The sequence below is a fragment of the Drosophila serrata genome, unplaced genomic scaffold (genome assembly GCF_035046125.1).
Source record: "Drosophila serrata isolate PLE 108 unplaced genomic scaffold, ASM3504612v1 contig_382, whole genome shotgun sequence".
Lineage (NCBI taxonomy): Eukaryota > Metazoa > Arthropoda > Insecta > Diptera > Drosophilidae > Drosophila > Drosophila serrata.
The window spans coordinates 5,943,760-5,962,868 of NW_028257280.1; the positions used below are offsets into that span (position 1 = coordinate 5,943,760).

The 19,109-nt window shown below is 42.8% G+C and overlaps 1 protein-coding gene across 1 annotated transcript; it reads left to right on the forward strand.

Moving 5' to 3' along the window:
* The first annotated feature begins 2,668 nt into the window (after nt 1-2,668).
* On the forward strand, nt 2,669-18,451 carry AdoR (Adenosine receptor). The gene is given in 6 exon segments (XM_020955768.2): nt 2,669-3,123; nt 14,649-15,450; nt 16,335-16,546; nt 16,607-17,102; nt 17,170-18,023; nt 18,025-18,451. Coding segments are annotated over 5 exon segments (2,319 nt in total). The 5' UTR covers nt 2,669-3,123; nt 14,649-14,975; the 3' UTR covers nt 18,307-18,451.
* Nucleotides 18,452-19,109: the final 658 nt, after the last annotated feature.

Genomic DNA, 19,109 nt, shown 5'->3' on the forward strand with positions numbered 1-19,109 from the left:
TTTATTGCTGCTTATCTCCGTTTCTCTACTTTGTAGAATTCATTGAATGTGCCTGCAATTTTCATAGGGGAGCGAAGCTTATATCACATTACTGTTGCTTCTACATAACCGAGACGATTTGAAGCCGAGTGGTTAACAAATGGTTTTCGGGTTGAAGCCTGCCTTAATGTTTACACAGGAAGAAATATGGGTATTCCTAAATACAAAATAACCCAGTTATTTAGCCAGATAAAACGTATATAAAATATCTCTATAATAGTATTTATATCTATTATATCTTGGCAATATCAACACGCAAACAGATTCTAAAATATATTTTTAGAAGTTTACAATAAAATAATGAACATAAATCTTGAGATTTCCAGTATAAATTCATCAATTGCTACCGTTTCATCCTAAAAGATGCATCGAATAGGTAATTTAAAATAATAAAGATACAAAAGCTATCTACCGGATTGCCTATCTAGCCTGGACACCAACCATTTGTTTTCAGATACTTTTCACCACACAACAAAGTGGTGTAAGCTAAGCCATATTTATATGTGATATCTCTGTCTCTTTCCTTCCGTTACCCATTTCGGTCGCACAGACTTTTTGAAATTCTAAAAATTCAAAAGCAATTAAATTTGATGCCGTAAATTGTACAATTTGACGTCGGTCCAAGCGATTGCAGGCAAATCTCCTTATGGATCGCAGCAGGGACGTGTTAATGGACACCGAATGGCCGGCACGTGGGTCATATGCTTAAGTCAGTGGCTACGTTTAAATCTGACAAATCCGGCCAGAGACTAGTGGGAATGATTACAGAAGACATTGGCTATGAGGGAAATATATACAGGCACGTATTGACTTTAATTAGTTAAAAATTCAAAGGAGTAAAGTTTACTTTTATATTTAAGTCTTGATTAGTTTAAAAATCAATCAAATCAGTTTTATGTATTTTAATTTAAAAATATATTTGGTCTTAGCACTATTTAAAATTTATTAATAATGTCTACAATTATAATATAACTAATTAAATTAGCATATCATTTTATCAAATTATATGAGATATTAAAACAGTATTCGAGACACGATTGGAATCTAAAGCTTTATACATTTATTTTAATTGCAAAATGCCATAAATGCAATAGCTTATTTATTCCAAAAAGAGTTTAAGTATTCAAAAAAACGTATATTTACTTTAATATTCCAATGAAATATTGACATATTATAGGGACTTCTATAAATAATTGATAACTTAAAGTAAACTCTGATTAAAAACAGTCTCAAGCTCCTATGTAATATTTGCATATGAGAATAGACTGTTCACATAAGCGATATCTACAGTATCGAAGATTTTTTCGATTTTATAACGTATACGCCACATGGGCTGCAACAAACAGAGACTCGCTCCTCATTCGGTTTTGTTTGCACATTAAAAGCAGTGACTATTTGCTTAGCAGTAGACAAACATCTCTGCACGCTGGTCACGTGCTCCAAATGTCAATAAAGCGATATATTCCCCGCAAATTGGGATGAGAGGTGCGGTTGGGGGGCATTAATAACAATACTCAAACAGTACGATCGCACTCCGTGGAACAGTAGCGAAGTAGCACCGCGGCCACAATAACAATAATAACAACGGGCAATTAATATGCGGCAAACAATTTTGATGAACTGCTAACAAGTGGTTGTTGATGGAAGCGGGATGCCAAGGGTGGACTATGGGGGTTTTATATAGAGAGATGACAGCCCCATAAAGCAACAAAGTCGCACAAATTGATTTTGGCCAAACGATTATTTCGGGGGGTTGCGTGCTCTTGGGCACATCCGCCTGAAGTGACCGAAACCATTCCCTCCTCCCTTCGTGAATGCCAAGGATCAACCAGCTGGCCATCAATTTCAATGAATCGATTGATTGAGAGCACCGTCAATTTTTGCGGGCAGTCAAATTCATTTGTTGGTCAAAGAACCAAAATGACCGGAAAATATTTATCACTCATTTCGGTTTACGTTTCAATTGTGTGTGAAATTGAGATAAATAAAATATAACCACTTCCTGAATTTTCCTGGGATTTCCAAGGCGCTTCAAAAAAGAAGTAAATAAATAAAATAGTTAAGAATAATTTTAACAAGTAAATTCGCTTTTAATTTCTTCAGGATTTCTGAGTATTGTCACACATAAGTGATACATTTTTCATAGTTTTCTTTCTAACAGGACCAGTAAATCAGTTTAGGTACCTTTTACAATTTATGATTCAATATGTGATCAAAAATTATCATTAATGTTCCTATTAATTTCACCCCCATTGTATGTGTCCCTGGAGGCGTACAAATAAATTTACAAAGGTCAAAAGACGAAAAATATAGAAGAAACAATCACGGCGGCGACCATAAGTCATAAGTATAAAAGTGGGCATATTTTATTTTAGCCATTTTACGATTATTTCCGGACGGAAAAGGGAAAGCCATAGAACTGCATGCCCCAAAACTCACCACAATTCACCAGGCCTTCCACCCACCACCAGCGCACCCACTGGGCGGCTACGCACTCAACAGGCGTCCGTGGTGGGAGGCTCGGGGGGCTCGGCGACCCGAAGACCCACAAGACCCGAACGAACCCAAAAGACCCCGAGCCGAACCCGAAAGCGAAGCCGCCATGCCTTGGTCCGTGCGAAGCGTTCGCGCATTTTGCCGTCGAGCGTTGGCCAGCGCGGTGGAATTCCGCACATCCGCAGATCCGCCCTCAAAATCGCAGATTCGAAACGGAATCGAAATCGAAATCAGCATCGATATCGAATTTGAATCTAGTTTCTATCATAAAAATTAATAAACAAATTAAAATCCAGTGCGAACCGATATATCCGGAATTGTGCTAGTGTGTCCCCCCCCCAGTGTGTGAGTGTGTGGGCTTTGTCTCAATGAAATGCCAAACTAAATAAATAATAAATAAGAAATAAAAGTTTTCCATCCGCTCTTTTATGGCCGAAATCGGGGGAAAAAAGTGTCAATTTAATTAGCGTCTCGGCGGCCGAAATAATTTGAAGAGATATCGAGGCGAAACAAGTCATTGGAACCTCGGATTGGATTCGCAATTTCTACCTCCTCCTCCAATTCGCAACGATCCTCGGCCAATTCCAGGTAACTACTTAACAAGTGTGTGGGCCCAAGCAATTTGAACTATTCACTCTAAATAATTAAATGTTTATGCCTAAATATTTATTTATGCTACGGCAAGGGAACATATGCTAGACCACCGAAACAAAAAAATCAATAAAATTCGGACTCTTATGTTTATGCTGACCGCAGGAATTAACTGAATAGAAAGCCATAAAATTTGGAATCATGTTTATGCTGACCGCAAAATCCAACTAAATATTTGCCTTGCTGACATCCACCTGTTGCTTGTATCGCATGTCCTGCTGATTGGCTAATTGATGGCCAACACTTCCGCTCTAGCATTTGGCCATTTATCCAGTATAACGATGTATATTTCAGCCACCCTTGACCCTGTCTGCGGGTTGCCCATTAAATCATCCTGAGCAAACAAATTACCACAATGAGTGCATCAATAAACAAAGTTCACCTGTCGCCCTCCTTCCCCCCAAAAATGTGAATATCCAAATAGACAACATTTTGAGGAACGTGCATCTTATAGTTTGCAAACCTCTGAATTATGGCTGATTTTGTTTTGGAATAACCCGCGAAGCGAAACAAAAGAAAATAAAGCTAAATGAACCGAACCGAACAGAACAGAGCAGAGCGAGTGAACATCAAAAGCGCTTTATCGCGACGGGCGGCCGCTGGGAGGTACTATACTATATGGTACTATATCTATCTATCTATCAGATGCACACGGCGCTTGTAACCGCAATTTCGCATGGTCTCCTCCACGATTTCCCTTTGCCTCCGCCCCTGCCACTGCCAGTCACCGGTGCTCTTGATTGCGCCTTTGTGTATAAATTAATTAAATTAAAAGTTTCCGGTTAAGCCTCCAAATGCCAACAATTGCACTCGAAATGGCATAAGACGGCACAATGACCGATGCGCGAATGCACTTGAAGGAGCAGCCCCTCGATAATCGCACCCCTTTCCAGAAACTTTCACTCGAATCACTCGCGATTCCATGCTTCTCAATTTGCAATAATTGTGTGATGCAAATATTGAGTGTACACATACATAAGTTTATTATTAAATGTGAACAGTATGCTGATATGTGTCTTCTCGGGGTTTCCCTGGCCTTATCACAAACTGAAGCTGGTCCAATGAACTGACCTCATCAGCTTGAAGGGAGGCAAGTCGCACTTTGATAAAGTGATAAATATTACAAGCACAATAATGTTGCTCAAAAATGGTAGTGCAATTAGGTATGTCATTTATTTTAATTGAACTCCGGGTGGTCAATGTTTGGTTGATGTCTAAACAGAACCAAAATAATATGAATGTCTCATAAAAAATCATACAAAATATTATTAAAAAGCTCATAAAAAACGACGCATATTATTATTACAACATTGGCTCTGAATTATTAATTAGATTTTGCTTTTAAAAGTTAAACCTTTCGTGGATAATAGCTTTGAGGCTAGTTATAAACATTATTCTATGATAAGCGTCTAAAAAATGAATATTTATATTAATTAAAAAATCAGACTTGACATTCTTAATAATACTATCATAAATCCTGAAAAAATATCTATATAATATAAGGATTTGTATACCTGCTAATATTATATAGAAATTGAGTTACTTTCAGTGTAGCCAAGTGAATATTTCTGGCACGTTTCACAGGCCCTAGGCTTCCTGTGGTTCTCTCATTTAGCTCGAAACCTTTTCCCTGGACAATCCTTTATCCAGCTTGGAAACGTGTGCAGTGAGACAAGAAAGTCGTAGCCAGAGGTAGATTCATTGCTCCTCCTCCTGCACCTGGCACCGCCTGGCACCCGTTTATCCATCCCAATTGCTTCTATAAATATTCGGAGGGACAGCAGTCGCATCAACAAGCTCTCAGCACTTGCCAAAATCCAAAAACCGCGACGCTTGAGATTTCCACACACAACGAGCAAAGTCAACAGGCCAAATCTGATTTCGATTCGATTATTCGAATTTAAAGTAAGTCACGCAGTGGCAAACACTCGTTGATTTTAGCAGCTCCGAGCTGAGGGATTATGTATATAATGTGCGTAAGTGGGTTGCGGTGGGGAATTAGCATCCAATTAGAAGATAATCGCACGCTAATTCCCCCAGCAAATTTTGGCCCAAAGACGTGGCCCGAAAGTGTCGCAGATTTACGGGGACGCGGCCACGCCCTATGCCAAAGAAAGCCTGTAGCTTGTGTGTCCTTGAGTGTGCCTGCAGTTAATGTGCAGTCGACCTTCACGCCAACTAAAGACCAATTGTCAATATTTTGACAGCGCCCCATGTCAAAACGGGGTGTTGCGCCACAAAAGGGGAGGGTGGCAAAAGGTGATGAATATGCTGGCGACATATTGCAAATCCCAGCGGATGAGTTCGACCCACGTGTAAAGGGATGGTGGTGTCCGGGTGTGGGCGTGGCCCCTCCTAATGTTGACATCACTTGGCCATTTAATGGCTTTATGGGAGCTTTTACAACCTGATGATAAAGCGTACGAGTGATGTGAACTCAACTGAACCGCCGAGAACTGAAGTGAAGCAAAGAGCCCTTGAGTGGACTCCAATTGGTGGCCAATTTAGCGCTCCTTGTGAAGAGCTCGGTGGGAACACTGAGGAAATTAATATAGATATATCAGATTCAAGAGGGGTAGAGATTTTTTGTAATATTTTACAGACAGATGGAACGCAGGGTAACCTAATATGAATAAGAGAGGAATCGAACTTCGGGAAGCCGAAGATTATTATATTATATTGTTATATGACCGAATCTTTGAATAAATATTTATCGTAATTTTTATTTGAAAATTTTTTCGACAAATCCAATTTAAAAAAACTCATAACTAAGCCAAAAATTCATTCATTTCAATTAGGAAAACGTTTCTGTGCTCGTTTTTAAATGGCTAACAAATCTGCATACTTAGTTTTAAAATGTAGAAACTTCAATTTTTTGTCGAATTTTGCCAGTTTTTATGATGTAACCCCTTATAAAATTTTCAAATTTCGGAAAATTTTCAACATTTTATTTTTCGACCGGAGATGGATAGATCGATCCGGCTGTTGATGCTGATCAAGAATATATATGATTTATAGGGTCGGAAATGATTCCTTCTCAGCGTTTCAAGCTTCTGACTAAAATTAGAGTTCCCTATAAAGTTCAGTTAAATTTAAAAACAAATTCCTCTTTACTCACTTCCAATTGCTTTGAAATTTCTTTCTGTGCCCCCCTCGCATTATTATTCGATGCTCCACACCCATGTCCTTTCATCCGGCAATCGCCATCGCATTGTCCTCGAATTGTTCCCCAGTCATATTGTTGTAACCCCTCAATTACATTTATCCTTCCTGGAATCGACGAAGGATTCGCGCAACAGTTGCGGGACTGTCGGTTAAATGAAAACGAAACCCAGAAACCTCCCTTGGCGCAGGAGAAACATATTCCAATTGCATTAAATTTGCATTGATCAGAGGACGTCGTCCTTTTTCATTTGCCAGAGCGAATAAACTTTCATATTGCATGCGCAGCTTTCCGAGTTGGATTAGTTCTGAATCGAAGTGGATCAGAGTGGATTGCCCCCGTCCGCATCCACCCCAGTGGCCATAGTCTGCCTCCCAAAATAAGAAATTATTATAAGTATTTGAGAATTTTTACATAATACCAAAATAGAACCGAGTGTCGAGGCATGATTCAGGGCCAGCACGTGATGAGGGAGGAAATCAGGGGAAAAGGCGGCAGAGGTGACGATGGAACAGGAATGACAAAATAATATCGTATGGATAGAGAGAGATAAATTTGATTTAAGAACAGTTAGATACTGAGAGAATTTTTAGTATTTAAAGAACTCAATGTTATTTTAATATTTCGTTAATATCACAACCATTAATAATGGTAGCTGGGGGATTTTGTGGATAGTTTCTATAGTATTAGTTATATATGTATAAAAAGCAATATATTCCTACGCTTAAAGTAATCTTAAAGTAAAGGAATTGTATACTTTTATAATATTATATTGTACAATACAAATTAACACTAGTAAATATAAATTGCATTTTTCTCATCTCTGACTAGATTGTTCCGTGCAAAATATCAGTCGAAAGTCACCATGAAAATTCACATTAATTGCTCGGCTCGGATTCAGGTTCAGTCAGCTGGTCAGTTATGGCATTTGTCTGCCTGCATAATTAACAAGTTGAGGCGCTGCCTTTGCATTAATTATGCTCGAATTGAATTTTGAGGGGAGCACATATACACAGTCAGATTTCTCGGCAAATGTTGCAAGTGATAATTCCCCCTTTGGCACCCTGAAGCACCCCGGGGAGACCGGTATATTCTCTGTTGATTTATGCCATTAGACTTCCAGGCATCAAAGATCCCACTCTAATTGATGACTCAAGTTGGATCCATTCGATGCTTTCTTATAAAATTGTTTTTATACAAACACTCAGTTAAAGTGGCACATCAGCTGAATATTTTAAATTGTTTTGCTATCGTAAAAATCAAATTAGAGTTCTATTTATCATGTAGATTATTTCGGGGGAAAATGAGAGCACCAGCAACAAGTGTGATTATGACGAAATGTTTATATTTGATCTATGAATCTTCTCAAAAATAAGTACTAGACCAAGTCTCAATTCTAATGCTAGAACCAATCTATGGAATTATATTCCATTATGGGTCTTGATCACATCTCCATCCGGTCGCTGAATGGATGGGCTTAGCCATGGCCATGGCCTACCTGTTCAGGTGCACGTCGGCACGCGACAATCCTTTAGGCCGACGTCACATTCCACCAAAAAAAAGGAAAAACGGCTTAATGCCAACGGAAAGCAAATCGGAACGTAATAAATTTTTATAACTGCGCATCCCTAAACGACAGTACGTTGTTGTTAATGCCTTTTCGGGGTCCGGTTGGGTGGACAGAAGCTGAGATCGTTTAAATGCAAATGCTATTGGCATTAAAAAGTATTCTTAATGGCGCTCGATGGGTGGTGGTGGCACGCAGCCTGCATTAATTTACTTGTGCAACTTTGTGGTATGGCCCGTGGACAATGCGAATCACATCCGCCGGAAATGAGCAACTTCTGTCCGAGGCGGCTAAGTCAGGGCTAAGCCAGCTTCGAGTTGCTACCGACCAAAGTTATTAAGTTTCAACAAAGTGCGTCAAGTTGCTGTTGGTTTTGCTACTGTTCCTCTTTCAGGCTCTCTATCGGGATAATGGATGGCCCCGTTGGTCACGTCCCCGGGCACTCCTAATGAACAGCTCCACACATCATTAACGTCGGCCTACGGTCGGCGGCGACTCCTCCAGCGACTCCGGTTACAGGCCATTGAGAAGGAGGGGGTGCAGCCAGTAAGGAGGTCAGCTTTTCGGGCAGTGTAATTAAATTTAACTGCCGGCCATGATGGAGACGAAAAACTTTCCAGCAAAAGCTGACAAGTGTGTTGAAAGAACTGCGTTCCAGGATCCAGGATCCTTCCAACCTTGGCAGGGATAATGCGCCATTAGCACCCAGGCGAATGCCTTACCGACTCTGTCTCCCATGACACTCATTCCCCCACCGGGCTAACCCTCTCAATGGCATTCGGAATGCAGAGCTGACAGGACATAAGCTTCCGAGAATGGCAGGCAGGTACACTTGCAAAATTTGTGGTCTTGCAGTTTAGGAATTTATTAGTTCCTTAGAAAGCAGATTACTTAAATAATCCTTGTATCCTAATGTTTTGAAGAGAAAGTTCAAGCTTTACAGATTTCTGTGTTCTAGTTACTCGAAATAGTTATTTGACATCCCTAAAACTCTCCCAAAAACCTCTCATCGAAGTGTAGACATGACTGCTGCGCAAATCCTCTTGAGGTTCGAGGGGTCAGGAGGTCGCAGCGAAACGGACAACTGGCTACGACCAGTCAGCCGGCAATTGTAACGAGCTCCGTGTCATTGCGCCAAAATCAACAGAAATGCAAACGACGAAACGATGTGTGCTGTCGCCACATACATATATACACGAGGATATGGATGGGGATGCTGTCCATGTCCATGTCCATGTCCACCCCTGAGAAAAATAAAAGAGGGTCGCCTCGCCTGTTGACAATGAAATGCCAATCTGCCAAGCCGTGGGATACGCAGGAGTGGCCAGAACTGGTGTAGAACAAGCAAACATCAATAGAATCTTTATTGGCTCCATAAATATTTGTCCTCCACCTCTAGGGGAGGCCTCTTGTTAAACCCATTTCTTTCGATTTTCACCCCTTTAAAGAGGCTTGAGTTGCTTATGCAAAGCCATGGATTTTGCCTTCTTCGTTCGACCTTCGTCCTTGGCAGCGGACGTCTTAAGCCGCTTTAAAACTTTGGCCACTCCGTTGGGAGAGCGGGCGTCTGATGGATGCGACTGCTGACTCTTTGTGACTCTTCATGCGTAAGCTGAATTCAATCAGAGGAACTCTTAATAGGCCACCAGCAAGGCAACGCAAACAGGGCATTTCCATTGCCGAAAAAGGAATGGCGAAATGGGGTGTCCTCCGGGGTGGTAGCTCCTTTATGGTTTCCACTGAAATAGAAAATGAAATTAAGATGGCAGCTGGCGCTGGGGTTGGGGCTGCATCTGGGGAATACGGGGCGTATGAAATATTACGCATACGCAGCATGGTACGGCGATGACGACCATAATGCCTAGCATTGTGAAATATATGTCGAAATGGTAATGGGGACTGGCCAGAGCTTCAGCTTGATTGATTCGACTGTCCAGTCCACTGATGTGTCCCGCATACGGATGAGAAATAATTGGGAGACAGCCTGGGACCTGGCCCCAAACAAGCATCGAAAACAAGGCACACAGATAACAAACTCATAACATTTAATTACGCACAATTTACTCATATGTTTACACCGCCAAAAAAAAGCCTGATAAGCATTTTGGCCCAAAGCTGATCTCGCAGTTCCAGCTGCTTCGTTAGCGATTGCTCACCTGGATTTGTGACAAAAGGCAGGAGGAGTGCACTATCACTATTGCTGTCACTGTGACAGTCATTGTGATTGGTGTTTGTCACCGGGAAATGCGGTAGCCGCTGGACTTTACTCGTGTCGCTGCCATATAACTCTTAGGCCGATTGCCGATTGGCGATTGTCAACTGCCGAATTGGGAGTCATCCTGCCACCACAGTGGGTTGGGAAAAATTAAATTAATATAATAACTATCAAAATAAATATATCTATTAAATGTTACCACATTGAAAAGATATCTACCTATTGTTTGACTAATGTGTCCTAAGACTTTCCACATCTCTTTAAGTAATAATTTATATTCTTGCTCCACTGTGACCCGTACTGGTGATTATTCACCCGGGACTTTTGCTAGTCCGGCGTATTTACGCGTATCTGCCAGACCACAACCCGACCCCTCTTTGCTTCTTTTAACAGAGTTATCTATCAACGTGCCAGTGCCTGACATGGGAACCTCGTCACTTGTGCCTGGGAGACAATGTAGGACTTGTCCGTTGGGTAAAACTATTACTATTAGCTATTTTAAGAAGTCAAGATACTACAGAGATCACGCTGTACAATACCAATTTCCATAACTGATGCAATGAAAATAGCCTGCACGTGATGCCAACGTGTCAGGTGGAATGGTAATGCAATCCCCGCCGGAATCGGGCAATCGAATAGGGGCAGTAATGCTCCGGAATCCGATATTGGCCATCCTGATAAGCTACCTGTGACGTGTGAGGACTTGAGCTATTTATTGTTTCATTCCAGCGACTGTAGATATCACTAGGATATATTTATATTTCATTCACAACCGGTTAAAGCCGGTTCTTGTTGATTTCCCAACTGAGTTTACATGCACTAGACAGGGGGATTTTGTAATATAGTTACAAAACAAATATACATATATGTCTAATCACTTTGTGATGTACAAACAGATATATCCATCAATCGAATCGACTAGAATCAATGTATATTGCAATTCTTGACTGACTGCATTGATGAATTTGCCTCCATTTAGAAGGATTCTCAATTACAACAGATCCATGCAAAGTGCAATCAGCCCAGGCCATCAAGAAGTTTTCCCCAATTAATTTGCCGGCTTTGCAAAGGCAGAAAAGAATTGCGATTCATTGTCGGGGGTAGAATATATATGTATATAGGAGGGTTCAGTGCATCTGCAGCTTCTCGTTTTGCCGTAATTAAACGTGTGAAAGCGACGCCGGATGACCACGCACAAAAAACGCAACGAAGACAAATGGCCTGAGGGAAAAATACATACATAAGGCATAAAGTGGAGAGCCCGCTTAAAGTTCAGGCAGCCGCAGGAAGATTTAGTTTCGCCTCATTCCGGATACATTTGAATCCGAGCCAGCAGCTGGAGAACGTGTTTACTGCGAGTTCATAGCTATCGGCAAAACTCAACTTTTCCCAGAGCATGCACGGAGTCCGTGTGCTTGGTCCTTGGTCCTTGCGTTCCTTATCACTGCCGTCATTTTTCAGCACCCTCGCGCAGATAGCGTCGTGTAATAGAAACGCACTTTATCTGCCAGCAAGCAGCTCAAATAGCAAAAACACTGAGAGAAAAAACCATCAAGCACCTTAGTTGTTACTTCATTTTGTTATACTCTTGCAGGGTATTATCATTTCAGTCAGAAGCTTGCAAAACAGTCAAGGAGCCATTTCCGATCCTATAAATCATATATATTCTTTATCAGAATCATCAGCTGAATCGATCTGGTCATGTCTGGTAAAAATATAAAATTTTGAAATTTTTTCCAAATTTAAAAATTTTATAAGGGGTTACATCATTAAAATTGTCAAAATTTGACAAAAAATTGAAGTTTCTACATTTTAAAACTCAGTATGCAGATTTGTTAGCCCTATAAAAAATAGTACAGAACCGCTTTCCGATTTGAAATTAATGCATTTTTGGTTTAGTTATAATAGTTGAAAAACTTCGATTTAACCAAAAAAAATAGCATATGAAAATATCGATTCATTTCTTGTAATGTGTTTCAAATATTTTTCCCAGTGTAAAAGGGGTAAAAGGCAAACGCATGCAGTGCCGATGCATCCAGCTGGAAACACTTTTCTGGCTGTTATTCCTTGGCCAAGGCCAGCAATGTGGCCAATTCGATGGCGACATGGTAATAAACTTAATGCCAACTGATTTTGACAGCCCTTGTACTGGCTGGAGAGGGAGAGATAGGATTAGGCAGCGTAAAGGCCTTGCCTTGGGGGAAAGAAACTCATTCCAAAACCTTCTTTCTATGAGCCTGACAAATGCGCGAAAAGTTTGAACACTTGTTTTTTTCCTGAGGACGATGGGGCGTATGAGTTATGCGATCTGCAAAGGAGCACCGGGGATTGCCTTGAACTGGAGCGAAGCTGCTTCTGCTCTGGCTACTTAAATCCACCATCGATTGCGATTCCCAGTCACGTATGCCATAACTTGTCCTAGAGAGCGATTCAAATTATGAACGCGTTAGGAGCCTCAGTCACAGCTCGTGATTGAGCTACGGCTTGTCATTGGTAGCGTGTCATAATGAATTCGCCAAATGAATTTGAACAAACTATAGTTACACTGCGCAAACCACACCAATCGATTCTTTTTTAATAATTTATTTAGATATTATATTTGTAGGAATTCGAGAAAGAACAACTCATTTCAAAGGGCACCTGAAGAAGTAGTTTCAAATATAACAACTTCAACCCCTTAAACTTATATTTTAATGAAATTTATATACTTTTATAGAATTATGCCAACATTGTTTATATATTATTTTTCTCTGTGCATCCCATAAGATGATAGGTGTCAGGTGCACTGACCCCAAGTTTCTCTCTCTCCTTTGTTTTTTTGGGGACAACACTTTGGAATTGGCCTCACGCAGCCCTTGGCCACGATCGCTAATTGCGTTTGCCAAATTAATTAAATCGGGCAATCGTTGAGCCATTTGTTGATTGAGTTTTTAACTGAAATGCGGGGGGAATGGAATTGGAATTGGAAATGGAAATGCAAATGTCGCTTTCGCTGCCTGTTGCGCCCCTCGCGATTGAATTAATTAGGCAAAAGGCAATTAAGCGAATCGACCTGCTCCTGGTGAATGTCGACCCGCGACCCAGCACGCGATTCCTCTGTCCTCCGGGAGTCACCAGGCAGCAACCACTTCCTCTCTCCTCCCGAAACTCCTTTTATTATATATATATATACATAAATTCCATTGCCAATAAGTTGGGCAATAAGTGGGTGTCTGCCATAAGGGCTGGCTAAATAACGGCGTTAATTCGACAAGCCCATTCCCTTGGCTTCCCTTCACCGAGTTTAACTACCGTGGCTCTAAGTGCTCTCAGTTGATGAAGTACAATAACCACCCCCTATTACCCGCCCCATCCCTGGCCGCCGCCATTCACTTTTCCCACTTTTCCCACTTTTCACTTGATGAATCGCAAGGCGGTTAGCTGGTTAGCTGGGGAAAAGTGGGAAAAGTATCGGCGGCTAGGCAAAAGGTGGGCCAATTAAATGGAAAACGTTTTCATGTCCCGCGAATTGTTGTCATGGCTTGATGGATGCACTCTCGCCGCCAAAACACTCGATTGAGCAGTCAGCCAGTCAGTTGCTCCCTCGCTTTTTACTCATTTCCCATCAGCCATTTTCCATTTTCCGAACCAACTTCTGGCTCTGAGTGACGGCTTCCGGCTGGTAACCGCGAGTGCCCAGCAAGCCATTCACACGCTCTTTGATATCTCGCCACGACTTCCTGCAGGACAAATCCCGGAGCCTCCTTTCATCCTCCTCGCTCTCCGCTTGAGTTTAGTGCAAACAACAGACACTCTATAGACAAATACACTTGAATTAATTTGTTTAGTTATTAAAAACTAAAGTTGAACTTGCTACAAACTAAAAGGAATACAGATAGAATATGGTTCTCCTTTAGGTTACAGTTTATAGAGTATATTTTAGGTAAAACAACTAATTTTTTCTCAGTGCAGGATGTCCTTTTATTTATGAGACGTCTGTTTCTGTGTTGTTCTCTCTGCCTTTTTTTTGCTACATTTTTATTATGTTCCGCAGCACCACGTTCGATTGTCTGGTAATTGATTGTGTTGCTGGCTGGACTTGTTTGCCTTTAGAGCTTGGTATTTGCAGCACACGAATCAGATAACTGCGTTTACCCATGGAGTTGTGGGTATAGATATCCATACCAGGCCAGACCATTCCAATCGCCATAAAGCCCTGGAAGTTGTAACATTTTTCAATCTAATCCTTGGGCATACTTGAAGGCGAGTCCTGCCATTGATAGGGCACACACACAGAGAATAATAGACTCAAGGACACTCGCTGATTATCTAGGGTGTAGCATAGTTTGGTTAGCGGCGTTTTTGTTGTTATTTTCCCGCCTTATCGATATCTGTATGTTCTTTTTTTGGCAAATATTTATCAATTTATTACACTAAAAAATTGCTACAATTAACCGAGTGTGCGTGTGTGTGACAAACGTGCCGAACGATGATTAAGTTTTCCCTTTTATTTATATGTGTTGTTTCCTTTTTTCCAGCTAAATACAGCACGCTGCCCATGTGACAACAATAAATACACAGAGAGTGTACAGAAAGCACACAGCAAAACAGAGAAAGCGAAAGCGAAGCGGCGGAAGGAGCAACCGCAGGGCGGCGGACATGGCGTATACGCAATGCGCAGCATGTGTTATTACTATCGCTGCTACTGCCACGGCCACCTCGAGTCAATTAAGAAATTCACACGCCAACGGACACTGTAATTGAAACCTGTAACCGTCCGTACCGCCTTCTTCCCCACCTATTTTGCTATTTGCTACCCTAGAATACTCGATCGCAGAGGGCATCCTCTGAAGCACCTTTCGAAAATGTCCGCCTTTCGCTATTTCTCGATCACGGACTTTACCTTTAATGGACCACTGCCGCCGCTGCATGCTGCCGCCACCACAAGTCGGGAGGCAAAGGAGTCGGACAGTCCCAGCTCTGAGCTGAACATACCCTACACCGTCTTCGAGGTTCTGGTGGCCATTGTCAGCATCATTGGCAACGTCCTGGTGATCATTGTCTTCCGGAGGGAGCGGAAACTGCGACGGCGCACCAACTACTATATCGTATCGCTGGCCATGGCCGACTTCCTGGTGGGCAGCCTGGGCATACCCTTCGCCATCCTGGCCTCACTGGGACTGCCGCGGAATCTGCACGCCTGTCTCTTCACCTGCTCCCTGCTGGTGGTTCTGTGCACCATTTCCATCTTCTGCCTGGTGGCCGTCTCCGTGGACCGATATTGGGCCATACTCTATCCGATGGCCTACTCGCGGAATGTGAGGACACGCACGGCAATTGGTAAGTAAAGTTTTGAGGGAGATCCTTGAGAGAAAACATTGCTATTAAAATCAGTTCTTTGAACACGAAATCTTCTTGGCCATGTATTTTTCATCTCTTGTCAGGGTTATTGTCAAAGTATTCATGCCTTTTACTGTCCATTGTTTTGTATTGCGCCATTGTTGCAGAGCTGTTAATGACTCTGGATGGCTAATATGCGGCACATTGTTCCTTGCCGGTTTCTATTGGCCATGTTTGAGTTGTGGCTTGGCTAAGACAAAGGCCTGCAATTGAACAGATGGCAGAGAAGCCGATAGAAAACTCTATAATACAGAAGCTCTTTAATATTTCAAATACAAAAGATTTACTTTGGACCACAAAGTTTATTCCAGGGAGTAAAAATTATAATGCTTATATTAGAAAATGTTTACAATTTAAATTATATTTATCACAACTTCAAATGCAGTCCGGAAACTCAATAATCGGTCAGTTATTAATGACTACATCGCCTGTTCTAATCTCGAAGTACTCCTCATAATGAATCATAAACTTAAGAAGAATTTTAATGCATATGTATGTAATTCTATAATAATAGTGTCATAATCTTTAAAGGTTACAAATTATAACTCTGCCGCTATTTAGCACAAATATGTTTCCAACTGGTGCTTCAGAGCATGAGTGATTAAGAGCTACATTATGTGCGTCATTTACTCCCCGGTTTCCTGTTGGCTTCGGTTCAATAAAACTTAAGTTAGAACTCAGTGGAGGAGAAAGATTGCTTGGGGGGATTTCTGCAATCTGCTCATATGACGTCCAGGGAAGCTCTTTTACTCCCTTTGACGGGCTTCGGACAGTTTGTGGCCTCCAATGAACCCATGTCCTTCATCTCTCTCTTCTCATTGCAGTCATCATCTCGATGTGCTGGGTGGCTGGTACAATAGTGGGCTTCCTGCCCCTCTTCGGCTGGCATGCCGATGTAGGAGATAACCAGGAGTGTCTATTCGTTGAGGTGATGGACTATGATTACCTCGTTTTTCTCTACTTTGCCACGATCATCACTCCGGCCTTGCTCATGCTGGCATTCTACACGCACATCTATAGGGTCATCATCAAGCAGGTGAGTCTAGACGAGATTCTGAAAATGAAGAATATAATATATATCTTTACTGGCTTGTAGGTCCGTCAGATTGTGACCATGAACCCTGCCTCGGATCTCAGTCGACGCTCCTCGGCGGCGGCCGTTCAGGTGACCACACCGGGCAGGGGCGGCCACGCGGGCACTATGCTTCGTGTCTTAGGTGCCGCCAGAAAGCGGGATGTTAAGGCCACCCAGAACCTGTCCATCATTGTGCTGTTCTTCATGATCTGCTGGATACCGCTGTACACGATCAACTGCATCAAGGCCTTCTGTCCGCAGTGTTATGTGCACCCAAAGCTCACGCTCTTCTGCATTATCCTGACGCATCTCAATTCGGCAGTGAATCCTGTCCTGTATGCCTATCACCTCAAGGATTTCAGGGCGGCGCTGAAGAACCTTCTGCTGCGGATGATGGGCGTGGACATTGACCAACAGGCGGAGGCCATTCACCGCTTCTCCATGGCCAGCCAGCACCGCCTGCAGTCCATGGACTCCAATATGCGCTCCACGCAGCCGCGCCTCTATGTGGGTGAGTGTGAGTGCGCGTTGTCCTGCAGGATGCTCTGCCAGTCTCTCTAACTTGGAACTCCATCCCCTTGCAGATTCACCCATCTGGTTGAGGCAACAGCAGGAGGCGCTGAAGAACTCACAGCTCCTGCCCAAGTGCGGCGTCGTCTCTCCGTGTTTTAATAACATCAATCAAACGGTGGCCGCCGTGGCCTCTGTGACCACGGAAATCGAGCGGGAGATGTGGAACATTGTGGAGGCCTCTAGTGGCGCCGAGCTGGGTGAGACCAGCTACGAGTTTCCCTCGCCAGCTCCCGTCTCGCAGCGCAGCAGCAGCTCCACGGCGCCACCGGCTCCTACACCTGCTCCTACTTCTGGTCATCCTGTGAAGCCTTCTCTTCCGTCCGCCTCATATGACAACCACAACTATAGTTTTAGCCAGGATGAGGAGGAGGACGACGACAACGATGACGATCTGGAATTCGAAGATGTCTTTGTGCCAGCCAGCTCTGTTCCAAATCCCCCGCAAACTGGCGTCGATCCCGTGGAGTTGCGACGCTCTTTGGCTTTGGTCATGCGGGAGAAGCTGCGCTCGGATGACACGGATTCTCGACTTCCTGAGAGAAATCTGCAGGAGCTATCCACAGAAACAGAGACTAGGGATAGACCACTTTCCATCCAAACCTCACCTACAAATGGTCCCCTCCCGGCCATGCTGAGGGCCAAGCTCTTTGCGGGCAACTCCAATAGCGCCCACTGCCTGCCGGCAGCCTCCAGTTCTGCCCCCCAGGACAGCGCAGGAGTCTTTGTCATAGACAGCGAAGCAAATCCTGGAGCCCAAACTGGTCACAAGCCCAAGTATCGCAAGGGAACGGCAATGACAAGGAGCTCCCTGAAGAAGAGCAGGTCCTGCAACTGCAATGCAAGTGCACCAGGAGCCAAGGGATCCTGGGGGTAATCCCAGCGAGCAACGAGAATCACACCACCACCATCCACCGCCTCCACCGCCGCCGGAGAACTTCTTCAGTCCTCTGCGATCGGTGGGGAACTTCATGCAGCATTCCAACCTGTTCCACTTCCTGCAGCCACACGCTCCCAGGGCTGCCTCATCAACGGCCTCCTCCTCGGCTTCCACGCCCTCACCCACACCATCTCCGCCGCCCGTTATCCAGGAGGAGTCGGTGCTGACCACTTCATCGCCTTCCCTGCTGGCGACCAGAGCGGAAAGTTGACCTCCAATTGGGGAGGGGGAGGAGGTCACCAGTCGCCAGGAGGAGGAGGAGGAGATAGGTCAGGACAAGGAAGGATGATGAGGAAATACTCGCAAGTCAAAGCTTTTACGTTAAGTACTTCCCAACTCTCATTAGCTCTGTCTCTCTGTCGGATTAGGTAAACAGTTGTCAAATTCCATCGGATCTAGATCAATTAGTTGGGTAGTGACATATACACATAAGTATCTGGAGAGCCAGGGAAATAGTTGTGGATTTTGAAATAATTGAAAGGTATCCCACAAAGTCAGTAACTTATAGATACTTCTTCCAGTTTTTTCAAATCCTTTACGTTTCCTGCAACGATTTCCTCAGTACATGTGTTGAGATTAGAAGTTACGCGCATTTATTTTGACGTTTCTATGGAGTAGTTAATTATATTATATGTAAATAATGTTTAATGTTGTTAGAGTACCTTAGTGTGTACTGTATGTGCTGTTACTGTTACTGTGTGCCGTACATATGATATGTTTATGTCTGCTTATGTATACCTGAACGTCTGTGAAAACCAAGTTAAGCCATGCGACATGAATTTCAATTGAAGTTAAATAAAGCGATTAAACAAGAATGTGAACAAAAGGTATAAAAGGGATTGTTTTGATTTGTGCTAATGATATTAATAATAACAATGAAGAAAGTCAAGTTCGGGAAAAGGCTGAAAGTCCTATACCCTTGCATAGAAAATTTTTCATAACTCAGTCAAAAATGCTTTAATTTTAATTCGGAAACCGTTCTTACATATATCAGTTTTTGTTAAGTTTATAAAT